The following is a 26,384-nucleotide window of genomic DNA, read 5'->3' as shown; positions in this document are numbered from 1 at the left end:
TGACAAATGCCTTCCATTCCATCAAATTGGCGGTGGTAAATTAAACGGTGTATGTATATTGGGTTGTATGGATTTACAAATGCATGCTGGTTGCGTAAGTAAATATGTACTTATACAGCTCTTAATTAATTAGAATTTTAATCTCAATATTTTAAAAAACATTTCAACTTCGACCAATACTTGGAATTAAATAGTTCAGCTTGGTCCGAGTGTATATGTACTTGCGTGTTTGATTATAATAGAAGGCTTTAAATTTGCTAAAAACCTAAAATATGTATACTAAGGATAAGTACTGCTGGTTCAAGAACGTATTTACATTAGCGCAGGCCCCGTTCTAGGCAATGTGGCGCCCTAGGCAAAACCAATCTCAAAATCTCTAACTTTTCGAGTTTTAGGGCGAATTAAAGAAATCGAAAACATGTCTCTCCAGAATGACATTTATTAAAAATCTAATTGCAATTACTCTCGAAAATTTTAAAATTTACGATAATTAATCATTTCGTAATTTCAAAAACGGGCAAAAGGTTCTTGAAATTCAAATTTCACGACAATGGATTTTTAGTAAGTCAGGTAAGTCTTCTTGGGGAGAAATGTTTTCGAATTTTTTAATTCGCGTTAAAATTCCAAAAGTTAGAGGATTTTGAATACCTGAGGTTGTGGCTGGAAAACAAATTAAAATTCGCGCCTCGCGCTCAAATTAGCGCATTATGAAAAATACAAAAATACGGTACGCTGATTTTTTGTGGTGAACAAACTAAAATTGGGCCTATAGCTGGATCCATACTCCATTTTATCTTCACTTGCTGCCCCAATCCGAATTTTGGATTGTCGTGGTGATATTTTTGATTAGCCAATCAAAATTTCTGACTAGGGCAGCAAGTCATGGTGAAATGAAAAGTCTGGGGCCAGCGTATGTAAGTAAATCTCAGTTTTACACTTGAAAGACATGCATTCTAACAATGCAAGTCTTTTACGTGTACAACTTAGATGTGGTTGGGACCAATTTTATTTTGTAATACAAAAAAAACACAAAAAATAAAAAATAAGCATACGCGTATTTTTTCATTTTTCCTAATGCGTTGATTTGAGCGCAATTATTTGGATAAAAAATCCAAATAAATTATTTTTTGAAAAAGTAAAAATTTGAAAGAGTTTATAATTTTAATGAATTTCAAAAACTGGCAAAAAATTTTGAAATTCAAATTTCTAGATAATTGGATTTTTCATAAGTCAAGTAAATCATTCTGAAGAGACATGTTTTCGAATTTTTGGATTCACGCTAAAATTCGAAAATTTACGGAATTTTTAAAAATCGAGGTTTTGGCTGAAAAATGTTTCAAAATTCGCGCCTCGCGCTCAAATTAGCGCATTATGAAAAATGAAAAAATGCAGGTATGCTTATTTTTTGTGGGGAACAAAATAAAATTGATCCCAACCAGATCTGAGTTGCACACATAAAAGACTTGCATTGTAAGTGCACTTCCACAAATTAACGTTTTTTAAATTAATTTAATTTAATATTTTTAATCGCTGAAAAATAATTGAATACTAGGGGTAATGAACAACTGGCTGAACAATATGTACAAATCGAATTTTATACCAGAGATTTCAGTGAAAATCAGTCTTTCCTATGTTCTCTTCCAGGACAAATTATAAATTCCGCCAAATTGGTTTTATCTAGTGTATAAGGGCGCCTACCGGCGCCCCCTAAAAATCTGGCGCCCTACGCGGTTGCCTATAGCTAAAACGGGGCCTGAATTAGCGTTTATTAATTTGTATTAAGTACATGGTATGATGCACATCATTTTTTACGAATTTATGTACGTATACATACGAACGAAAATATGTGTGTATGTATACTACCGTATGTACTACCTACATAAATCAAGTATTGACATGTTTAAATTGAAATTGAAATTTATTTATTGCACTTAAAATTTTAATTCCCGATGTTTGTAACCACTAAATAATGATTATGTAACCTTAAATATGTATTTATAAATAAGTATGACTGATTGCATAAATAGACATTAATCACATTAATACTGTCCATTAAATAAACACGTAAATTTTCTCTGCATAAAATCGAACCAATCTTTAGCCGGAAAGTTGACAAAGTCGCATGGGTCAAACACTGGAGTGACTCTCTTCTCCAAAGTAATTCCCGATTTCTTACACAACGCTTTCATGTCTTGCGGTATTTTAGTCTGCTCCACTAAATTTCGTCCCGAAATAAGCACAAGTCCGAGGGAAGCTTCGAAATGGAAGTTCATGTGACAATGGAACAGCCAGACGCCGGGGTTATCGGCACGAAAACGAATCACGAGCCACGCCCCTGGTTGAACCGCAATGGTCTCTCGACGCACCCCAGATCGGAGAATGGGACGATGACGCGTCTCGTTGAACGGTCCGTCGCCCTCCAACCCGAACCCCATGACCCAAAAGGTGTGTCCGTGTAGGTGAAGGGGGTGTCCAGTATCGCCAAAGTCGTCAATTATCAGTTCGACTACCTAAGAAATTGTGCAGGAAATTTTAATTCGTTACGGAAAGTAGAATTGTATTCATACATCTGTAATGTATGTATATGTATCTTATGCAAAAAATCATAATCATAACAAATTATGATCATTATCAAAAATTATAAATTAATTTTGATATTTGCAATCTAGTAAACGGCGTAACTTTTGCAAAATAATTTTACAAAATTTTTGGGGTATTCATTACAAGCTTGCGCATAAGCAAAAAAACGTTAGCAAACGTTAACATGAACTTTAGCAAAAAAAAAGTTCGCAAAAAATTTGGCTTGAAAATTCATTTGAGGATTTTGTTCAAATTATGTTTCGATACGAACATGGGAACCTGTCGTGAATACCCGCGTTACAAATATTAATATATTTGCAGTACATTTGTATCCCAATTTTCTTAATTTCTGCAAATTTGTGAAAAATTTTGTAGGTCTTATGTACGTAGTCTACAGGAATATCGGAGTGTTTTTTTCAAACTTTTTCTCACGTACATAATTCTCTCCGAAGCCTTTGATCTCGATGGGATTGAGTGCGGTTGGCAATTTTTCTCCATTGATAACCTTGACGAGGGCGGGCTTATCGAGATCATTTGTCGAAAAAGGGATATTATTGAAACCCGGTTTAACCGTGTTGGCGGGGTTATCGACGGATGGGATGCGTATTCGAATAACTTGGTTGACCTTGGTGGGCGCAGTGACTGATCCGAAGGGCAGGCAATCCATGTGTTTGAGTGTGACGGGATTTTGGGTTGGCGTCGTTGAGGGATACGGGGGTGTAGCCAGGGGAACAATCATTGGATCCTGATAAGTAGCTTGGCCATTTATTGTCTCAATTTGAATTCCCTTTTGGAGTGGAAAAGTTGGAAAGTCCCAATCTGAAAAACGAAGAGGTGGAACTTCAAAAATTTGCATGCACAAACTCCCGTCAAGCATCGAATATCCCACAAATTTAGCATAGCAGCATAACGTGCATAGTCTGCGAAATTTTCGAGATTTTGCAAAACTTTTGCTGCAAAATCATAGGATTTTTACGCAAATTTACTGAGCAATTGGGTATGTTTTTACTTCGTAAGATTATTTCGCGAACTCTTCCTCTGTATTAAATGCTTGAGAAACTAGAAATTGCATAAAAAACTGTTTTGTACGGATTTGCAAAATTTTCAAACTCATATTATGCAAATAAATTTTTTGAACTTCGCAAGTTTGTTAAATGAGTTGTGATGCGAAATAAGACGCCCGATGTACATAATTTTAAAAATTCCCGATCTTAAGTTTTCACGAAAAGCAGAAAATCTTTCCAACATGAAACACGTAATTACCTTACCTTGAGTTCCTCCATGACTGTCCGGCCTTCCTTGAACTGCCCCCTCATTTACACCTTCACTCACTTCAGTATCTGGCACTCCCCTCGCTGCATTTTCCTTATATCGCAGAACCGCATAAAGGTACGGGTCTCCAGTGTAGATATCCGGCCTGGGATTAATATTCGCATATGTCGTCTTATACGGAGCCAAATCTGTCCAAATCCGAATCCAATATTGGTCCAGGTTGCCATCCATCCTGACCAGGAACGAGGTCCGGGCCCCCGTCGAAACTGTGGCACGATCAACTCCCGCCACTCGTATCGTGTCGACGCCATCGGTTTCAATGGTTTCCAATTTGTGGCCGTCAATCGAAATGGCGAATAGGACAATCGTCGCAGAATTTAGAACCCGAAATCGGTACGTTTTCCCCCGCTCAACTTCAAATACTTTATATTGGGGTGAGGTGAGATTGCATGAGTATCCCTGATCTCGTGCCGCGGTACATGGATAGTTTCCGAGCCCGTTGATTAATCCAGTGTCCGGAATGGGGATCCCGCCGCGGGACTTTTTCAAATCCATGTACCATTTAGCCAATTCGTGGGAGGGTTTATGATACCAGTCGGAGAGGGCGAGGAGGAATTCGCCATCGTAGCGGTGAACCTCGGCGGGAGTGTTGTCGATTATGATGGCACCCCAGAGGCCTTCAGAGGCCTGGCCGGTGTGATGGGCGTGGTACCTGGAATAAAAATAGTAAAATTGTGAAAATTTTTTATGTGAAACTTTTCTTAAATTTGTCGCATCTTAATCTCATAAAGTTATTCTTGGCGTGCAAGATGAATTTATTAAATTTATAGAAAATTACAGGATTAAAAAGCCTTACAAGGTTTTAAAACTCCGTGCCGAGAGAAACTAAATTACAAAAACCTACGGTGCAGACTTCATATAGCCCGAGCTCTGGGCAATGTCACCGCTACATACATCCGGCTAAATTTCACGTTTCTAAGGTATTTTTTAAATTTGTCGCCCCATGATCCCCATTCGACCACTGCAGTTCATTTATGAACTCTATATATGTATCCTCCGCTTATTAAAAATTGTGCAAAATTTTGAGATAAAAGGTCAAGCCGGATAGACAGACAGACATCATAAATATTTATATAAACTCTGACTCAGGCAAAAAATACATTTTCAAAATTATGTACCAGTAAGTTCCCGATTGTTTGAGCGGGATGTTGTAAACGTGTGTCGCATTGTATGGAATGTCACACTGCGTGATCATCCTGGGTCCATCTTGAAAAGGGGTGAGGTACTGCTCCAGCCCGTGCCAGTGGATCGTCGTCGTCTGAAAGTCCTGGATCAAATTGGTCACCGAAACGGAAAGGAGGTCACCTTTTGCCGCGTGTAGCGTCGGGCCAGGAAATTGACCGTTGAAAGTGAGCACTTTTTTCGCCACCCCATCCGGAGCAAAATCAATGTAATACGTTTTTAACGAGTAGGTCACAATTTTTACAGAAATTGGTGCAATCGGAAATACAGCGATGAATAAGAACAATAATGTCAATGATGATATATTAAAGCTATGAAATCTATTAGTAATTTTTTTTGCAATGAAATGCATCTTTGACAGGTGTTCATTCCATTCAATCGTGAAGACTGGGGATCTTACCTTGCAAAAATTTGCACTGAGCAAAGTCAAGTGCGAGGCAAGTGACAAATGTTAAAATGTACATAAGCACGTATCATTTTCTTGGAATTGCAATTCTAGTTGCAAAAATTAAATTCCTGGCACGGTTTACTCCTGGATATGAAAGATGCTGCCGTGATTCGTGGCTCGTGACTAGATCACACATTTTAAGTCGTGGCGACAAAAAATATCACGACACGTGCTATTCTGCTCTGCATATATGTATGTACTTGCATAATTTTCAAATACATATTATGTATTTCAATGGGGAATTCGGACGACATTTATATAGGGTCAGTGCGGGTTAGTGTGGACACGAGGCAATTGTGGACAGTGGACTTTTCTACATGAAAATATCATATTTTCTCAAAATAAAAAATTTAATCTTGTACTACCACTCATCCTTGCTTTGAGTTATAAATTTGAAGAAAAACAAGAAATTATTTCGCCCCAAATAAAATCAAGGACAATTTTTGAGTTTATTTTGAGTTTTTTGAAAAGGGGTTAGTGTGGACAGTCGATTCCCCATGTTAACAGGTTAGAGTGTCCACACTAACCCCATTTCGTGGGGTTAGTGTGGACGCCTGTTTTTTTATTTTCAAACTTATTTACCACAAATAGTAATTATATTTTTCAAAGTTATAATCCCATAATATAAAGTGTGATGGTTAATTCATTGTGTAGTTATGTTAAAATAATCAATATTACAATACAACCAGTTTTATACTATAAAACAATTTTAATTTCCTCAAAAGTGTCCACACTAACCCGCACTGACCCTAATCCTTAACACGTGTTTATTACAAAGATTAGAATTGTGCATGTAGCACAGTTAGTAAAATAAAGACTCGTACACAATACATAAATGCTCAATTATTTTCAATATGCGTATTTAGTTAAGAGTGCTGCAGTAATTACTTGAATGAAGTTAATCTGTGTTAACACAAGCTACGATTTGTGCATAAATGTTATTCAATTAAGAAACGATTGGACTGCGATGAATGTAGATAAATAAAGACAAATATTGTACAATGATTTTGTAATAATTAATGTCAATTAATAAGTCTTACGCATGCGCATATTTATATACCAAAGTGAGATATAAATATATGTATTTTTGTACCAATCGAATCCGTCTTGATAAGATATGATTGATTTCGAATATGCATCAATCTGGCCATATTCTGCTTCAGACATTCCTAATCGGTGTAAGAAATGTATCCCTGGCTCGACCGTATTGGGTCGTGTAATTATTTCCATAATAAACTCGTCCAATTTTAATCAGATCATTTATCGCTTTCGTATTCGTCTCTCGTCGAAATGCCGGATTTACTAATAATTTTGGCAGCACGTTGGTTCTCAAATTATTGTCATGATATTTATCCTGATCGTTAAACAGTTTGGCTAAATTTGGTGCGGGCACGTTCGCCAAGAGGGTAGCAATTCGGTAAAGGTAAAGCTGTAAAGTCCAGGCAGGCGTGTGAATTCGGGTCGCCTAAAATTTCCGAATTAAAAATGATATTAAAATTAAATTTTGAAAATTATATCGACCTATTTTTTGCCACTCACTCACCACTAAAATATTTTCCACCGTGACTTTAGTCTTTTTATTGATATGGAACAAACTGGGAATCACCATCCCGTCATAAATTTTCGAATAGTATTCCCTCAAGGAAGACATGTTTGGCTGTATCGCCACATTGTACTTGTCATCCAAGCCGAACGTATACCCGATAACGGCGGATAAGTGGTTATACGCCCACAAATCGTCCTCTGATACGGCCCCAATTCCGAACGTTTTTCCCATGAGGATTGGATACGTGAAGGCGTTGAACTGAAAGTAGGCGAGGGATTGCTGATTAAAAAATGGGATTGAGGAAGGGTCCCCTTCAGACACAATTGGTGGGGCTAGTCTGGATTCAGCGGGAATTTTAGAGTCTACTAAATCCTGGTGGAAAGCATCCCAAACGATGTCATTGGTCGTGATGTTTTCATAAGTGGCGGGGTCAACGATCGAGGTAACGCCGGTTAAGCGGTAACGGGACAAAAGGTCGCGGGAAAGTTTGATATGAATCCATCGAATTCGGTTTACACTTTGGAGAAAGTCCGAGTTCCATGGTATGGTGGGTGGGGCAACTTGAAGGTCTTGAGCCCAGGTCTGGGAAAATTGAAAAAAATTGCGATTTCCCATTTTTAAAGTAATAATGGACACATTACCATCGTCTTGGCGCCAAATGACGCCAATATTTTTGCACACCCGACCGGTGAAGTTGACATTGCTCCCGTGTACATCGCGACGTCTCGAATATCCGCATTAACCATGTTCGCCATCCGTCCCATGTCCGCGGCAAGACTGAAGCTGAACCAGTGATCTTGTACAAAGCGTTGGCCACGCTGCAAAAGTTTGTAATTTGCCCATGAAGGGAATGACATTTCGACACGGGGAGCATTCCCATCCATCAGACGGGCGTTCGTGACGAATTCGTCGTATGGGACGGAACATGTTGGAATGTTTCTGAGATATATAAAAAAATGTAAAATTGGGGGATTTTACTTAATTATTTCGCATCCTTAGATAAGTAATTACATATGTCGAAATTACAATTATGTATTTACTATGTAAAACTTACCCACAAAGAGTGGCATTGTCATTAACAAAGGTACAATTCTTTAACGGTACGGTACGACACACATTTTCACGTCCAATTGTTGCGTATGTTAGTGTTAGCATAAATCCCAATAGAAACACAATTGCACAATATGAGCTACTCTTCATTTTTGTAATTTTCTAAATCATAAGTCACGTTTATAAATTTTTTTGAAAAATTGTGAAGAACATTTCTTCAATAGAAGTGTAAATAATTCAAACAGCAGCTACTGCTAGTAAACTTTGCAACTATGATGATGCCTGGCTTAACTGGATAGATGACAATGGTGATGACCCACTCGACTGGCAGATTGTGCGATGCTGAATCTCTCCGCAAGGAACTTGATTAAGTCAATGATTATTTTGTGCTAAACTTGCTGCTTAAAAAACAATCGATTCAGACATTGACGTGAGAACATTGAATGAGTGACATGCAACTGCAAGATGAGATCCAAAGTCACGTAGGCGTATAGAATGTAAAGATGATTGATTCATTTTTTGTGAGTGGATGTAATCACGCATTTTTTGCAAAACTTGGTTAAATGGTTGCAAAAACTTTAACAATTTCCAGAGATTCGAAAAATGTTGAGGACATTTTTGACGGGATTGGTGGTTTTGGAAGATTTCAAGTTTGTATTCTCGTTGCTCTCTTGATGTTCGAAGTTCCGGCAGCATTTACCATATTTTCGCCAATAATTTCAGGTCTAATCATTTTGAATAGTCATTAAATTTGATAATTTTTTAATGATTTTGCGCAGGTGCGACTCCGAAAGAGTGGACATGTGACGAAATCAGGATCCCTTTTGAAGATATTTGTCTCTGTAATGGGACTCTGACATCGTCAAAGTCTAGCATAGTTGTCGAGGTGCATACAGTATAGGCAGAAAGTCATTATACCCTTATACTTTTTGTACATAAAGCCTCATATTTTTCGAGAAGCTTGAGAGGATGAACTGCAATTTTGCACAATTACTTACTATGATGCAGGGTTTCCAGAACCATACTTTGGATAACGGCGTGATACAAGCAACGACACGGTGATATTATATCCAAAATTCCGACAGGAAAAAAGTCTTTATACCCCAATTAAAGTTTAATAGAAAATGTGTTGATAATTTTTTTGTGTCAAATAACAGTCAAATTAGCACCTGGGATGTCCTCCCCCATCGCTTAGGAAGGCAAAGACACATCTTGGCATCGAGCCAAAAAATAAGCTAGTGACAGAAGTGTCCTAATTCTCCTATTCAAGCCTTATGGCGAGGACCAGTCCTTTGAGGTTGGATAGCGTGTGCTGAGAAATTTTGGGTTTCATTGTTGATCATAAATGTCATTTAGCATGCTGTCCGATGATTGTGGAAGGCAATTCAACAATTCAACCTCCTTCGTTCTAAATCAAATCCTCAATAATTTTGATGTATGCTTAGGATCGCCTTACTATTTGAAAATATAATTATTCCCCAACGGTTATTTCCTCACGTTACCATCAAATTCCAACTCAGAACGTCGCAGAGGTAGTTGGAGTACATTATTACTTCGATTGTACTAAAGTTTCGGACGCCCTTCCATAACGTCACGCCCAAAAAATTCGATTTCCTCCCCATTCTGAATGGTTAGCGTACGGTAGTTGATTTTGTAAGCGTCTCTTTTCTGAATCCATATTCCACTGGTCCCAATTTGAACCAAAGAGGTTGATGTTGACGTCGGCGAACAATATCAGGAGTTTCTAATATTTAGCCGTCCAATTATCATGATTTTTAGCACATTTAGAGCTGTCTGCAATATAGGCCTCGCGGAGAAATAGAATTCTCCATGTTGCTCGCTATGCAAATTCATCTTAAGCGATCCTACCCTTTGTAATTCGAACAGAACTCGAAGATTATATTCCTCCCTCGTTTTCAAGTTGATTTTTCGTGGAGATAACCGTGAAATCTTTGGCTTTTGGAGAACTTGCCGTGATCCGTCCATGGGGGCGTCATCCATGTACACGATAAAGCTGTTAAATTCCATTCGATCCCAAACTTTTTGCAGTTCTAGACTATTCTGGCACCTCTACCATTCTTAATGGGTAGTTAGTCGGAAATTCTTTGGTGTCGAAGCCTTTCATCATCAAAATTTACGACAATTTGTTTCAGGCCGGGATTAAGGTGTTTTTGAGTGATTATGAGCTAATTTTAGTAATGGACAACCAGTTCAGTATGAGAAAAATGTTATTTTTCAATTAATAATGAATCATTTGGTGCGAGAAGGGCGATTTAAGATTTTATTTTCAAAAATTACATTAAAAGTACCAAAAAGTCAAAGGGTATAAACACTTTTTTCCTGTCGGAATTTTGGATATAATTTCACAGTGTCGTTGCTTGTGCCAGGCCGTTATCCAAAGTATGGTTCCGGAAACCTTGCATCATAGTAAGTAATTGTGCAAAATTGCAGTTCGTCCTCTCAAGCTTCTCGAACTATATGAGGCTTTATGTACATAAAGTATGAGGGTATAATGACTTTCTGCCTATACTTTACATATGTAATTTGGGAAATGCAATTCTGAAAAAAATCCTAATTTTAATTTTGGCACAAGTGGAATTTGGTTTGCGAATTTGCATGGGTTTCCGACTTCTCAACATCAATGCACATGTTGGGGATGCTGTTTGGAAACTTTGCAACGGGACTTTGTGCAGATTGGTGGGTGAGGTTACTTATCAAATATGTAGTTAAGGTCGATGATTATAAAATGTTCAGAATTTATCTAAGATTATGATCTGAATAGTCATCAATAATCGCCAATCTTTTGGCGAGTATTGTTTTCGTGAAAAATTAACTTTTAGCATGATTTACGTATTTACATATTTATGTAAACTCAAGGTATGGGAGGCGTTGGACTTTGCTGGGAACGATAATTTTTCTTCTTACGGGAACCTTGATTTCCGGTCTGTCGCCAAACTTGTATTTATACATTGTGGCCAGATTCATATGCGGGATGGGATATTCGGGTTAGAACAAGTTTAAAAATTTGCACAAGATATTGAAAATCGCAAAATATTTGCACAGGTTACGCTTCCTTATCGATGACTTACGCCATGGAATTCTTGACGCCCAAATGGCGCAGCGTTTGTGTGAGTTTCGGTCCGTTTGGCGAAGGAATAATGCTGCTCGGCGTGATCGGCTACTATTTTCAGGATTCATGGAGGACAATTTATCTCGTTACGGCGATTCCATATTTCGCAATTTTTGCGATATTTCCGTAACATTTGTTGCAAAATTTGTCTTCTTTAAAGTCAATGTTTCTTAAATTAAGTATATTTTGTCTCAGATTCCTTCCCGAGAGCCCGAGATGGCTTTTGAAGAACGGGCAGATTCCCGAAGCAGTCACGGTTTTTCGACAAATCGCTAAAATAAATCGACACGAGGATTGGAAACTTAGTGAAGAAAATTTTATTTCCGAGTCTAAAAATAATTCGGCGTCGCCTCCGGCGGGAAGCATGTCGTATGTAGAATTTTTTAAGAATGCCGCCATGCGTCGGACTACACTTTGTCTGGTTGCGGTTTGGTGCACCTGGGTCATTATGTACTTCGGGATTAGTTTTAACTTCAAAAATATCGGGGGAGACGCTTACTTAAATATTGTATTTTTGGGGCTATGTGACACATTGGCGTATCCGATCGCTTATCTGATTGGTTTAAGGTACATAAAGTCGTGAATTATTTATTCTAAGAAATTTTCAAATTTATGATAAGTACTCACGCATATCTCGTACATTGAGCAAAGCAACATAACTTACGAATTTCTGCGAAATTTCTGACATTTCTCAATAATTTTGCTGAAGACCATGGAATTTTTTTTCAAATTTACCCAGAAAATGGGAATGTTTTTGCTTCACAAAATTATTTCGCAAACTTCCCTTTTCCTTATCATCACCAGCGAGAGAAATTACAGTAATATATGGAAAATCAAAATCGGTGTTTGTAAGTATAAGTAAATTTTCGAGACTTATGAAATTTGCGAAGTCGTAGTTTGCCATTCCCTTCATGACATAAATTTGTTTAGCTTCGCAAATTTGCTAAATGAGTTACGATGCTAAATAAGATGTTGTCTTAAGTACATACGTCCAATTACTTCATATTTTTTTAATTCCTCTATTTTAGATTAAACCGGCGCAATTTGGTCGCCCTATTCATGTCTGGATCCGCCCTGTTTTTAATCTCTCTCGCAATCTTGACCATTTTCAAGGACGATTTTGTTATCGATATTTCAAACATAACGCAGAGTTTGCTTCTGCTTGCGAAATTCTGTTCGGCCGGGAGTCGGTCTTCCATCCGACTTTTTACTGGCGAATCATTCCCTACGCCGGTGAGAAATATGGGATATGGAATTGTAGGCGTGGCCGCGTCATGTGTAGGACTCCTTGCACCTCAATTAGCATATCTAGGTTCAAGTAAGTATTGAAAATATTGTGCAAAATGTATGCAAATTAGGTAACAAATGTGTCGTTCGAAATCTGTAGCAAGTCCATCCTTGCCATTGTTTATCTTTGCGGGATGCAGCCTAATCGGGGCGGGAGTTTCGTTCCTCCTCAGAGAAACGAAGGGACAACCGTTAAATGAGGATGTTCAGGAAAATAAGGCCAAGGCGAACAAATAAATTAAGCTGGATAAAAAGTTGTTTGTTTTTTATTGACTACATTGTAGAATAAACCACTATAAGTAAAAGATGCACCAGTTATTTGATCATTTGCATATTGTTAAAACTAAAGGGTTTATCATCACATATTTCTTATTTATGTGCATCTAAATAAAAAAGTTATCCATGGAAGCATGGAAGATTTGGACACTGAAAGTATCACACACTCGTAGAAATCCAGTATTAAAACTATACCAATCGGTAACAAGTTTAATACCAGATTTCTAACATACGCGTTTCCGTCACAATTAATTTACAAAATGAAAAACCAATTTCTGCAAATCCTAATTCTGATCATGATAATTTAATGATCATTGCTTAATTTCCTGATTAAACTAGAAAAACTCCTCGGTCTTGTATCTACCTAAATATCTACGTGAGCAAATACTCGCAGTTTACTTGCTTATATAAACGTTACGTGTGTATAAACCTGCCACCCGTGGCGAATCAATGACTCATCGTCTTATTTTTCCGACGAAATCATTACCTAAGCTATTCCATTGTCTCAGAAGATCACAGAGTCTGAATGGTGTACAGTGGGTACATAGCAATTTACATGCATATTTATTCGCACTAAATTTAGCAGTCGACGAATACCAGGTACAATTCTGCCAAGAAAAGTACAAGGAACGTGTCATGAATTAATCTTGCAAAATTTATCAATGATCTCCGAATTGAGTGTGACTTGGTTCATATTCGTGAAAATAATTCATTAATAGGTGCTGTTAATAAATAATGTAAGGCAAACATCGCGATTTTCTAGACCCCTCTCCCCTCCCTGCTTTAACATGTGTCACATATGAATATGCACGATATCATTGGAACCTTATAGACCCCCTTTCGCGTTACATAATTAATGAACGGTCCCTTACCGTTACATAAATACTTTACGTAAGTTCAAAATTTAATTGCAAGTCGGAAAATGTTTTACGTAAAAGGCACACAAATTTCCTCAATCCTGAAAAACTATATTTGAATCGATTGATTGATTGATTGCTTACGCGAAATGTTGGCAAATGCGTACTTAAATATTGCAAAATTTGATTACGTGGGTTGAAACAGGATGTGCATTTGGTATAAAAAGCGATCCAATTCTGTACAAATTAATGTATTATCTGATTCAAATCAATTTCAACACTTCCGCGAGTTCACTGACATGTATAAAATTGAGGATTTGCTGGCATCAAAATTGTCACCGACTAAAATAAATCGTGCCGATAAGAAATGGTTCCTAGGTTCCGACGTTGCATTACTTTTGGACGAGCTGGATGGCCTGCGGGGATTCCGTGACAAATTTTTTATTCCGAAAAAGCCTTGTAAAAATGGCAAAAAATTGTTAATATCTGATTTGGATGAGGAAAATAATAATTGCGAAAAAAGTCAGGATGGAATTTACTTTTGCGGTCATTCGCTTGGTTTGCAGCCAAAAGCTACGATAAGTTACATCAAGGAAGGTACATAAATAAAACATGGAATGATAAGCATTCATTAATTACACTGTTAGAAATCTGGTATAATATAATCATGAAGTTATTACTTTCTCGGTAATTAAAGTTGCTACCACTTGGTACTAAAATTATATCGGACCGTAAAAATTTGTTACCGATATGACAAAACTTTAATACCGATCTATCACTATACCGTATTACTTATCAATACCGGTAGAGTCGTACAGGAATACCGCTTGGTATTATTTTAACACCAGATTTCTAAGAGTGTATTACAACTTTACTCACTCGGGTATTTGCAAATTTCGTATGTAAACCTAAGATTATTTGCAAATGGCCAGCTCAATTAACAATTACCCTGTTAATCACCTTTAATCTGAAAAACAATATCGAATTGCATATTTTACACAATTCACCAATTTGGAAAATTCTAGAATTGCAACTTTGGGCGGATGAGGGGGTCGAAGGCCACTTTTCTGGACCACACCCCTGGGTAACGTATGACGAGGAGTGTGTCCCCATCATGGCCAACGTCGTGGGGGCCAAGTGTTCCGAAGTCGTGTTGATGAACAGCCTCACGTTAAATCTTCACCTCATGATGATCTCATTCTACACACCGACGCATTCTCGGTACAAGATTCTCATGGAGGAGGGTGCATTTCCGTCAGATTGTGTACGTAAAAACTAGTCTTTTAATGTTTGCATCTGCATTTTTCCGGATATACATACATACAAAAAATTTTAACCTTTAATTTACAAGTCATTGTGCATCGGCAACCTCTAAAATTGTAATTTTCTAAGCTTTTCAGAAATTTATTACTCATAAAATGTAAAAGTTTCATTTTTCGACGTAATTTTGCAAGTTATTCTGCATCTATAACCTCCAAAATATTCATATATTACAATTTTCTAACTATTTCAAGAATTGATTACTCGCAAAGTTTAAAAATTTCATTCATGAATTTAGTTCGCCATCAAGAGCCAACTTTCCCTTCACGGATTTAACCCAGAGGACGCCTTACTTTTGGTAAAACCACGCCCACACGAGTATCTCCTGCAGGAAGAGGATATTATTTCTCTTATCGAGGCTGAAGGAGACTCCATCGCGCTCATCATCCTCGGTGGCGTCAACTACGTTACAGGGCAACTCCTCGACATGGAACGAATCACGAGGGCTGGTCACGATAAAGGGTGTCTCGTCGGATTTGACCTGGCCCATGCGGTGGGCAACTTGCCCCTACAATTGCACGATTGGGGGGTCGATTTCGCAGTGTGGTGCACATACAAGTATCTCAACTCTGGGCCGGGAGGTTAGTTGACAACAAATTGGGGGGTACTCACGTCAAATTTTTACACGTCTTGTAAAATCCTCAAAATCAGTGAGGCAATTCACGCAGTCATCTGTAGATAACTTGTAAAATCCATAAGTTTTATCTACAAACTTTTGCAAAATAAACAGACGCCCTTGATTTGAATAAGTTTACAAAAATTTGTATGCCAATTTTCCTCAGAAATATTTGTAAAAGTTTGTAAATTCACGGATTTTACAAAGTTATCAAGCACTGCGTGAATTGCTTCGATGACTATAAGGATTTATTACGTTTATAAAAATGTTACTTAAGTGTGAGCCATTCAATTCTCATATGAAAAAATTCGAAACACAGAGTTTTAATTAATATTTTCGAAAATTGTTAGGAATTGGAGGATGTTTTGTTAATGAGCGACACGGTAAAATGAATGGCATTACGAGCCGACCTCGCCTTTGCGGGTGGTGGTCGCACGAAAAGGGGACGCGGTTTGAGATGAAGAACGACTTAATTGTCGCCCAGGGTGCGACAGGTTTTCAGCTTTCGAATCCATCCATCCTCTCTTTGGCCGCGGTGAGGGCTAGTCTCGCCCTGTATGAGGAAGTCACCATGGAGAAGTTTCGAGAAAAGAGTATGGTTCTTAGCGGTGAGGAAATTTTGATGTAAAAAATGCAAATTTGCATAAATTTACATAAATATATTCACTCTAAATAATTGTTCGTGCTTAAATATTTAAAACATTCAGTAACATTTTTGGCTTACTTATCTCAATTTTGAGACAATTCACTAGTCATTGGTAACCTTGTAAATTCGCAACTTTTGTAAAATAATTTTACAAACTTTTACAAAATAAAAAGACGCCCTTGATCTGAGGGAGAGTTAGATAATTTTACAAAAATTTTTAAAATTTTAGAAAAGTTTGTAAGTTTAAGGATTTTATAAAGTTACCTATCCCGGACTGCGTGAATTTCCTGAATAATTACTAATAATTTGTAAATTTGACTGTATCAAAATTAAAGTTGATTTAAAAATTTCAGGCTACTTGTACCTCCTGTTGCATCACGGGTTAGAAGTCGAAGGCAAAATAAAGATCCTATCTCCCCCAGATTTGAAAAAGAGGGGATGTCAAATTAGTTTTCTACTCGATACGAAAAGCGATGTTAAGGATATCGTACATCGACTTCGAAATCAGGGCGTGACGACTGATTTGCGACGCCCAAACTGCATCCGGATTGCTCCAAATCCATTTTATAACAAATTTCAAGACGTTTCAGAATTTGTAAAGATTTTAAAAGAAATTATTTAGTTTATGCATGTAATAAATTAGTAAACAAGAGTTATTTACATGCGAATGCCTACCAGTGGCCGTGGATGAGAGGAACAATGTCCCCACGGTTGTTTGACATCCCCGTCCGCATCATCTGTTAATTCTATACAAACTTCCCTATCCTATAATGTTGAAGCCCCCAGATGTCCAACGGCTTCCGCTGCCACCTGCATCTTATTCTGCTTAAATTTCACAACGATATTATACTTAAAATTGTCCATGTTTCCTTCTAAAACATTCTTTGATTTTTTTGAGGTTGTAAATATTTATGTATTTATGGACAAATAAAGAGTGCATAACTCATAGGTTTGTGAGACATATTTACATAGATATGTGAATACAAAAGGCGAATCGATATGCTTTATACGACTTTGCACTTGAATATCTCTGGTGTAAATTCGAATTTAGAGCTGATTTTCGTAGGCAAGCAAGATAATATCCTCAAAAACGTGTCTGCAAAGTTTTATTTGAATAGCTTAAAAAATGTCCCCTCCAGGGCCCTCAGAGTTGGAGGGTGCTGTAAAATAACTTTCCAAACGTGATTATTCATGTGGCATGATAACCAAAGAGGTCAGAGGTGACAAATTGTTGTTATTATAACCCCAGATAATTATTGTATCTAATAATGAAAGAATCCCCACTGAATCAAATAATGTGGGCCCTCCAACAGCGCTGATATTTACCCCCAAAAAGCGAGCAATCCGAGCTTGCTTGGGAAAATGGACCTGCTGACCTTGAAAGCGGACCCACTGGGTCAAATGAAGATTGAGGGTAAAGCTAGAAGTGTCCTAAGTAATGTTAAATAAAACAGTCAAGATTTTTGGTAACCAGTTTTGGAAAAGGACCCGAGCTAATCAGCTGACGCGGAATCTTAAAACACTCGTAAACTTATTTGGAAAATTAATGGTCAAATTTGGTTGAAAATAAATTTTTATAACTTTTTTGTGTCCCCTGTCTCAGAACTATTTTATCTACAGGGTACAAGTGACAAAATAATAAAATCACTGCGTTTTGATTAATTAAAAAAATTTTAAAGTTCCGCTACGATTTTGAGGAGAACCTTTTTACAAAACTGATGGGATTTGGTAAGAACTGATTTCTAGGAGTGTAACCACTTATCAAAATTTTGTCAAAAGTACTTACATTGCAACATACAATTTGTACCTTGGACAAAAACAACGTTTGGGATTTTTAGCATGAAAGTCTTAAAATGTAGGGGCCTTTAAAGTGGAAGAGTTGCGTGCGCGAGCGCATTCCATTTGGGCTAATTTAAATTTAGACTACAAAACGGACTTAAAAGATAAACATGAGCCAAATGTGGTTTTATATAGTGAAAAGTATGCTTAGTCGTTTGATAATAGTCACAAAGACAATTTCTGCATTAGGACCTCAGAAAAAAATTTTTTGTTCGACGCCATTTTATTAGAACAGCAGTTTGGAAAGTGTTTTTACAGCACCCTCCAACTCTGAGGGCCCTGGAGGGGGCATTTTTTAAGCTATCCAAATAAAACTTTGCAGACACGTTTTTGAGGATATTATCTTGCTTGCCTACGAAAATCAGCTCAAAATTCGAATTTGCACCAGAGATATTCAAGTGCAAAGTTGTATAAAGCATGTCGATTCGCCTTTTGTATGTCCAGTATGAACTAAAATGTCTAAAATTCTCAATAATTCTTGAACTGTATTTTATATCATTTACATAACTGCTGCATAAACACTGGGTCGATGCTTCATATGGAAGCTAAACGTTGTTCAGAAATCCACAGTTTTCCTTACGGCGTGGGAAAATACATATTTGCATAAATCCATATATAGGTATATGTACTTTAAGTATTTATGTATACTTTTAATTCATCCACCATGGCGAGTTTTGGCGTGCGATAGTACGTATGTATCACAAACATATATTTATATGTATGTATATCTACACATGCAATATTGTTTTCTACAAAACCCAAATACTTTTTCAACCCCATTTCCAAGAAAGGTTCCTGGTTCCAGATCAGATTTTTTACCCGATCCTTCTGTATTTTTCCACTCAAGTTCAATTGCTCATACAAAGAAAGAGTATGTACTTAAATTAAACAGACTACATAAAAGCGACCTTCGCTAGGAATGCAATCGGTAAATCAAACAATTTATCTCCGCAGTGAGCTCCCGGTGCGGTGCTTTCATGCAAACATTTGGTTCATATATTTAGAAACCTTGAAATGTCTCTTATATCGAAACGTCTGGAAAATTGGCCCCGTATAATAAACTTTAATATAATATTGTGCATATAGCATGGTAATTAAGACAACGACATGACTTAAATTATATTTATTAACGAGACACTTAATTACGCGATTTCGTCGATAATTGTCTGCTTTCACTTTTCCATGCACTCAGCAAATTCTGTCACTGGGTATGAAACCGTTATATGTAATTGGGCAAATATGCACAATTGGCTGCATGTGGAAATATTCCTGCATTTCCGCATCGCTATTAAGAAATTGACTTATGCATTTAGATGTCTGGGTGTTACACAATGGATATGATGTCTCTTGTAATTTTAATTGTAATTGCACTTAACCTACATGGCTAGTTGTGTATTTAAGAGTTAAAATAATTTCAATCGAACTCATACATATTTTTAAAATCTACTTCAACACTGAATTGATAAGGAAAATGTTGCTAAATTTGCTTCTCCCAGAGATGAAAGCTCATCTCTGGTTGTGTTGCAAACTGAGTTTAACACTTTTTCGATGGGACCCAGCAAAACAACGTTTCGAAATTGCAGATTTTAGAACCCGTCAAAAAATTATCTACTACGTTACAGCCTTATCTGTCTACATTTATGGAATTTTTGTTATCATTAATTCCGTGTATTTGCAGAACTTTGTAAAAGTTTTAACCCCAACGGATACCATTGTCACGTTTTCGATTGGAGTTTGTATCATATTCATGGATCTGATAGCCATCCCGATGTACACGAAGGCAAGGGAAATCATAGCGTTTCAAAATTCAATGCTTGACATGGAAGCCAAATATTATTCAGAGAAAATACGTTAGTATTCTTATTAATACATAAATACGTAAAAAAAAAATATAATGGAGGTATTCATTACGTTCACATGCTCGCAATCGTAAAATAGTCCTTTAAAAAATTGCAAACTAAATTATATGGTAGCCTTGGAGACAAGTTCGCAAATAAATTTGCAACCCAAAATTTTGTAAGACATTGCGAACTTCATTTTTTTGCTAATGATGCGAACTCTTAATGAATACCCTCAATAGAAATACTAACAATGTTAACCCTTAAAAAATTAAATTGTTTACTAGAGACAAACTCCTTGGAATATTACATCTTGAAAATTACGCGAATTCTTTCGATCCAGTTCAGACTCTCACCTTCATTGATAATCGCATTGTTGGGTTTATTATTTCTGTTTAATCCTTGCTTTCCACCATTTATTTGGTCTCTGTTTCTCGAAAAAGTTGGAGAATGTCACATCTGGAACCCGACAATTTACTTGGTTTCGTTGTTTTTCCAATTTGTGGTGTTCTTTACAGTGGTTAATTTTGTTTTTTGTAATCTCCTGCATTTATTCATCATTCCATTGACATGTTTCTTCTTGTGTCTTCGAAATCTGAAAAGGTTAGTGCGAAATACTGTGCGAATTGTAGACCTGTAATTTATTTATATCACAGATGTGACCAGTGAGTTTACAAAAATTTGCATCTTTCACTTTCGATATGTAGATCCGGACGTCTCAACCTTCTCAACTACAACGTTCTGATATCAAATTATCAGAACCTCAAATTACTGGAAATTCAGTTTAACGAAATATTTCGTCCATTTTTCTTGCCAGTCGTGTTATCCACCTTGTCGATGGTGTGTGTTTTCTGCACAGTAATTTTTATCCGGCTTTGGCGAGATTTTCTAGCCAATCCTGGCCTCTTCATCTTACCAGTTGGCTACTGTAACTCGATCCCCGTTTGCAGTTACGTTGGAATCGTTTCAGCAAAAGTTAACAACTTATCGAAACAGTTTCTTAGAAATGTTCGAATTCAGGCCACCGTAAAAATTTGTAAAACTAAAAGAACCAAAGCCAACTTTAAACGACTTCATGCAATCGCAGATCTGAAAATCCGATTTGGCGATATTTTTATTAATTCTGAAACACCACTGATGATGCTAAATTTCTGTTTGCTACAAATTGCTAATTTGTTAATTTTATCAGGTTAAGGTAATCTTATTGATCAGCTAAGAAAGTGCAAAAACGCACGAAATCGTATTAATCTCAAGCCATTTCATGATCTCAAAAACCCAATTCGGTGATAATTTCATTGATTCTGAAGCACCACTGATCATGCTAAATTTATGATTGTTACAAACGCTGATTTATTAATTTGATCAGGATAAGCCGTACTCGCTGTTCATGCAATTTTATGCATTCCCCAAAAATTACTAAGTTTTTAACTAGTGACTAGTATATTTTTATTTTTATTTTTCAGTAGCAAAAATGTGTCATTAGAACATCCAGATTTAGTTCACTCTAAACAAAAATGTGTCATTTCAAGTTGTGGTTCCCCACTCCCATTAGGAAACGTGTACCAAGTCAATTTTCAGATATGAAAGCTTTCTCCCATTAACAGAAAATAAATAGATAATTAAAATTTGAAAACAATTTCCAACGCAAGTAAACTATTTTTTATGTGTTGTTACTCTTCATATGCAATTCTGCCTATATTTTGTACGTAACTATGACTTACTAATGGAATAAAATCATGCTAAATTGAAGCATAAATTAACATTTGCACATTTATCGTTTGCACATTTGTCGGACCACCATAATTTTATTTTAAATGAAATGCATAAATTTTAGATGCGAGACAACAAACTTAAGCAAATATTAAATAATAGTTATTACTCTCGCATGCAGCCAAGATTTTAAGTCTAAATCGGGATACTATTAAAAATTAGCACATATCATCCACCTATAAATATTCAATTTAAATTACTCAGTTCCTTCGTGGTTGATGAAGTCTATATTTCCGAACGGGCGGTCTGGCTTGCACGGCTCTTTTCATTTCTTTCCTAGTATTGTATGGGACTGGTGGTAGAACTGGTACCTGTGAAATAAATATCAGTCAATAGTCAACTAAATATTTATGTACAGGGTGGTTTAAATGTCAGGTTACAATAGAAAATTTGTCAATGGGAAAAATTCACAAATCCCCATTAGTTACCGAAATTTTGCCTCTGAAATTCAATATTTAAGAATTTTGTCATCGTGTTCCATACCATAAGTTTTGATAAAAAAAATGGCAAATTTTTGATAAAAATCTCAATCCCAAATCCGTAACTAATGGAAATTTACGAATTTTTCCCATTGAAAAATTTCCATTGTAACCTGACATTTAAACCACCCTGTACATTACTCAAAAAAATGGTCAATTATATGTACATCGATCGGCACAAGGGTTTCCTCAAAGATTTTTACGACTTCATACGTAACCTTCACCGTCTCCATAACCTCGTCCCGCCTAGGAATGTTATCCCTTCTTCGTTCCTTTACTGCTTTCGGCTTTGACAACTTTTCTTCCTCCTCCGACAAAATCATAAGTTTCTCGCTCGAGTTGAAAGGACCGGTGTGCTGCAAGTGTATCGCGCAGGGATAAAGGTACAGTTTTTTCAGCTCCGAGGGTACCGGAAGCCTTTTGTCGAATTTGATCTCCATCGCTTGCCCCCGTATGGATGATGGCCTCTCGATCGTAACAAGGCAGATATTTGGCAGCTCGGAAAAGTTGTAGCACGCAAGATGTATCACGGACCTAGTCCTGTCCTTCGAACGGGGTATGTATTCCGCTATAAGTCTTAAACGAACTTGTTCAATGTGCTCGGAATATCGGGTGGATAAGTTGTCAAAAACTTTTTGCAAAGACGGGTTAACACTGAGGCCGGCGTTGTTCTTTATTTTGCACAAAAAGTCGTGGCGCTGGTCGATGTCTTTGCCGTCCCCCTTACATTCTCCTGTTCTGCAGTGGTTGTCTAATCTAATGTTTCTGACGAGTTTGGGATTTACGTAGGGAATACGGGCAGATTTACAGCAAGGGAACATTTTCGTGGGGACGAGGACGGATTTTTCGCCCAGAAAGGGTGTCGCTATGGATTCCCAGAGTTGGCAGACGAGGCGAGCGGTTTTGAGGGCGGAGGTGGGCAAATGGGTGAAAATGGCGGTGAGGATCTGAAATATGAAATTATTTGTAGTACTTGATGATAAGATGAAATGTGACTTGGAATGTTTCATTTTTTGTGGATTTGCTACGTTTTTGCACTGAAAAGGGAGAAATGCAAAGTGAAAGAAATGCAAGATGCTAGGAACTGCAAGAAATATGCATGAGCCATCTAGCGACCCGCCAACGAGCAAAGCGCCACGCCATGCGACCCGCCATCTTGCGACGTGCAAATCTTGCAGGTCAAAATAGCTGATCAAATTCATAACTTTATTAATTTGCATTATTCCAACTTACCACGTGATTCATGAATACTGACCGAGCAGATTTTTCCATTTCTAGATAAATCGTAAAAAAAATAAATATACACTTTTCATTTCACCCAGTCATTGGAATTATTTTTTGCTTAATTACCATTTTCTTTGTCTATTAGCCTAATTGTTGTCAACCTCGACATGATGAGGTCCAGTGCCTCAGTTGCTAGAAAATTTGTGAAATACATAAAATTCAGAATTAAAATGTTTAAGAATGAAATATAATAAATTTATCTTTACTTACGGTACACAGTGTATCTCATATTCGTATTATTTTATCTCCTTGTGGCTCGATTTGGAGCAGCTACAAGTTCCAATCCTCTCGGGGAGAAGACAAGTACCGTAATGTTCCGTAGTTTGGACTTGACTCAGGATAATGTATTTTAAGCTCAATTGTCACCAACATGCAGTAAATGATATGTACATGTACATGCATGTAAGTACCCTGGCCCTTGCCTCTATTTTCGTCAAAGGTACATGAAAATGATATAGGGCTGCATACATAACATACATACGTAAACCCAAGTGATACATACATGGATATATTTAAATCGTGGTAACTAATATTCAGAGAGAAGTGGATGAACCCTAAAAGGGCACGTGAATGTGTGTTTAATGACTACTATTAAAACTAACTACATAGGTACTTAGGCGTATCACCTTATTTGCATAAATCTCACGATGCCCATTATCGGGCTTCCCATGTTGAATAAACTCATGTCTCTGTAGTACAGTACTGTAGATATCTGTACTATAGATGTTTCTTAAAAATGAGTCAAAAATATGTAAATGAGGTGACTAGTCCAATAACTTGACTATACGTATCTACATACATATAGTAGAATTATTGTTGCGGGTCGGGATTATTTTTCATATTTTGACTCACACTCTATGTACATAAATATGTGTAAATTTACTCAAGGTACATACATATATTTTTAAAAAAAGTGGATGATTCAATAATTCTGTATAATTTATCAAACGGTTGGATAAATTTATTTAAACATCGCAACCCTAAAACAATTGATGCATTATCGAGCTGAATGTTGTTTTGAATTTGGGAAGATTTGGATTGAAATGCCACAAAATGAATTGGAACAAATAGCGTCCTTTATCAACTACTTAACATTCACACAATTTATTTACCCTCCTTCGTACATTTGTATAGAATGGCGAATAAAATTACATTTACGGAAATATACATATTTTTAATACTTGATAAGTAGTAACCTGTTGGACATATAATTACTTAAATACAATCTGTATTTGCATATGTCGCTAATTCGTTTGTTCAACCGATACGACCAAATCCAAGGAAGTTTGTGTAGAGAGATTTACTACAGGAACGAGTCAAGTAGCTAAATCTGCTCCCACTCTGACAAGAAACAACGGAACGGATGCCATAGGCCAAGCTGGAGGAACATTTTGGAGTCCTGCACTCCGGGTACTGCGAATCATGCACGAGTTCGAGTTGTTGTCCTTGGGGGCAGTATCCTTGAGAGAATGACTTGTAACACTGTCGTCTTAAGGGGTCATAAAACCAGAACTGGTCATCCGTGTCGCGAGATTTCCCACGTGACAAGCACGGATTAGGGACGCAGACCCCTCGACTTTCAGATTCGTCCAGCACCAACCATTGTCCGCTTTTGCAGTGAGCCTGACCATTCATAAATATACTTTTAGAAAAGTGGTATTAAATTATTACTGGCCGGCTGTGACTCTACCGGAAAGGTAATAACTAGCATACCAGTTTAGTAATGTTGAAAAATTTACTACTCAGAAACAAACTACTACCAATCTGGTAGGAAATTACTACCAAATAAATACCAGTGCGGAGTATCCAATGTTAAAAATCCGGTAGAGTCACATACCTATATATTTCGTACTGGTATTGATTTGGTAATAATTTGTCACCGGATTGGTAGTAGTTTGTTTCTAAGTGGTAAATTATTCATCATCACATATTACTAAACTAAACTATAATACCTATTATTACCAGTGCCGGTAGTCTCTACATATATACATATGTACTCCGGTCATTAATAATTTATTACCGGTTATTTAAGAGTATACATACCTGTGAAAACACGGTGTAACAGCGTCTATCTGCATGGATGTAAACTCTTCTCCGGATTGGGCTGTCTTTGCAGGGCGCGTCATTGTCGACATTTCCCTGGTCACAGTCGCAAAACCCGTACTTGGAAAATCTCCTGGATGGATTTCTATAAAATGTCATCAACTCCCCACACGGTCCTCGAGAGCCAACGAGATAACATCGTTGTGACTCCTGATCCAGCAAATACTCTTTTCCTGCACTGTTCCTGCTTGGAGAACAATTTTAATTACTCATAAGTATTTCATTCACCCGATAGGTGCTTCATATGAATTGGAGGCAAATTGTGGTCCCCAGAAGTACAATAGTGCTCCATTTTTGGGTAATGATTAAGGATGCATTTTATCGCCAAAGGAAAATACGTCAAAAACTCATGCACCAAATGCACGTGACGGCTTTATCTAAAAAAATGACATTTTTATTACCTGAATGTCAGATTTTTTTTACATGAAACTATTTAATTTCTAATAGCGACATTGCTTATATTTTGGTACATAAGCTTTTGACTTATTTGACTTTGGTGATAAAACGTCTCCTTAATCATTCCCCAAAAATAGAGTACCATAAATAGTTTATAGTGCCTCTCCGCGGGTGACTATTTGTCTCCAAGTTATTTTAAGTACACTAAAAAGCTTATAGATAAAATAATGTACAGCTTTTCACACGAAGACTCCGTCCTTCTGCTACTCCCACGAAATTGTGTGGACGAGGGGTTAATGAAAGCCGTAAAAATTATAACACTTAACAAACATTCTAATTTTATAAAAGACATTTTGAATCAGGATTATGCGTTAAGAATCTAACATAGAATGATGCAATAATAAT

General features: G+C 37.0%; 6 protein-coding genes across 10 annotated transcripts; 2 read left to right on the top strand and 4 right to left on the bottom strand.

The window, feature by feature from the left end:
* Positions 1-1,899: 1,899 nt before the first annotated feature.
* LOC110847151 (L-ascorbate oxidase) lies at positions 1,900-5,835 on the bottom strand. Its single transcript, XM_022094059.2, has 4 exons — positions 5,031-5,835; positions 3,849-4,564; positions 3,017-3,399; positions 1,900-2,510 (listed from the first exon to the last, which is right to left on the bottom strand). Exons 1-4 carry the CDS (start codon positions 5,444-5,446, stop codon positions 2,040-2,042), a joined length of 1,986 nt encoding a protein of 661 aa, XP_021949751.1. The 5' UTR covers positions 5,447-5,835; the 3' UTR covers positions 1,900-2,039.
* Positions 5,836-6,461: 626 nt separating this feature from the next.
* LOC110863625 lies at positions 6,462-8,462 on the bottom strand. The gene is made up of 4 exons (XM_022112973.2): positions 8,143-8,462; positions 7,730-8,027; positions 7,086-7,670; positions 6,462-7,007 (listed from the first exon to the last, which is right to left on the bottom strand). The coding sequence occupies exons 1-4, from the start codon at positions 8,286-8,288 to the stop codon at positions 6,702-6,704; spliced, it is 1,335 nt and encodes a 444-aa protein (XP_021968665.2). The 5' UTR covers positions 8,289-8,462; the 3' UTR covers positions 6,462-6,701.
* Positions 8,463-8,546: 84 nt separating this feature from the next.
* LOC110847059 (solute carrier family 22 member 21) lies at positions 8,547-12,864 on the top strand. 2 transcript variants are annotated; one of them, XM_035857462.1, is made up of 9 exons: positions 8,547-8,659; positions 8,731-8,861; positions 8,918-9,024; positions 10,732-10,835; positions 11,016-11,143; positions 11,202-11,394; positions 11,464-11,835; positions 12,297-12,586; positions 12,656-12,864. In XM_035857462.1, the coding sequence occupies exons 2-9, from the start codon at positions 8,813-8,815 to the stop codon at positions 12,790-12,792; spliced, it is 1,380 nt and encodes a 459-aa protein (XP_035713355.1). In that variant the 5' UTR covers positions 8,547-8,659; positions 8,731-8,812; the 3' UTR covers positions 12,793-12,864. The 2 variants fall into 2 exon arrangements, with proteins under 2 accessions (XP_035713355.1, XP_035713351.1); XM_035857458.1 differs by lacking the exon at positions 8,547-8,659 and having other exon boundaries at positions 8,668-8,861.
* A 909-nt stretch (positions 12,865-13,773) lies between these two features.
* LOC110846959 (kynureninase) lies at positions 13,774-17,229 on the top strand. The gene is made up of 5 exons (XM_022093834.2): positions 13,774-14,285; positions 14,714-14,952; positions 15,247-15,589; positions 15,975-16,232; positions 16,624-17,229. Exons 1-5 carry the CDS (start codon positions 13,895-13,897, stop codon positions 16,890-16,892), a joined length of 1,500 nt encoding a protein of 499 aa, XP_021949526.2. The 5' UTR covers positions 13,774-13,894; the 3' UTR covers positions 16,893-17,229.
* A 4,488-nt stretch (positions 17,230-21,717) lies between these two features.
* LOC110863560 lies at positions 21,718-23,831 on the bottom strand. Of its 3 annotated transcripts, none has more exons than XM_022112902.2 (5): positions 23,691-23,831; positions 23,547-23,612; positions 23,430-23,470; positions 22,364-23,143; positions 21,718-22,028 (listed from the first exon to the last, which is right to left on the bottom strand). In XM_022112902.2, the coding sequence occupies exons 1-5, from the start codon at positions 23,707-23,709 to the stop codon at positions 21,918-21,920; spliced, it is 1,017 nt and encodes a 338-aa protein (XP_021968594.1). In that variant the 5' UTR covers positions 23,710-23,831; the 3' UTR covers positions 21,718-21,917. The 3 variants fall into 3 exon arrangements, with proteins under 3 accessions (XP_021968594.1, XP_035702580.1, XP_021968596.1); XM_035846687.1 differs by having other exon boundaries at positions 22,410-23,143; XM_022112904.2 differs by having other exon boundaries at positions 22,415-23,143.
* Positions 23,832-24,556: 725 nt separating this feature from the next.
* On the bottom strand, positions 24,557-26,377 carry LOC110841665. Of its 2 annotated transcripts, none has more exons than XM_022087355.2 (3): positions 26,213-26,377; positions 25,524-25,770; positions 24,557-25,103 (listed from the first exon to the last, which is right to left on the bottom strand). In XM_022087355.2, the coding sequence occupies exons 1-3, from the start codon at positions 26,329-26,331 to the stop codon at positions 24,738-24,740; spliced, it is 732 nt and encodes a 243-aa protein (XP_021943047.1). In that variant the 5' UTR covers positions 26,332-26,377; the 3' UTR covers positions 24,557-24,737. The 2 variants fall into 2 exon arrangements, with proteins under 2 accessions (XP_021943047.1, XP_021943048.1); XM_022087356.2 differs by having other exon boundaries at positions 25,524-25,767.
* Between the last annotated feature and the right edge of the window lie 7 nt (positions 26,378-26,384).

This window comes from Folsomia candida, unplaced genomic scaffold (genome assembly GCF_002217175.1).
Source record: "Folsomia candida strain VU population unplaced genomic scaffold, ASM221717v1 Fcan01_Sc001, whole genome shotgun sequence".
NCBI classification, from domain to species: domain Eukaryota; kingdom Metazoa; phylum Arthropoda; class Collembola; order Entomobryomorpha; family Isotomidae; genus Folsomia; species Folsomia candida.
Note: the sequence above shows the minus strand (reverse complement) of the source record. Positions and strands in the feature narration are given on the sequence as shown.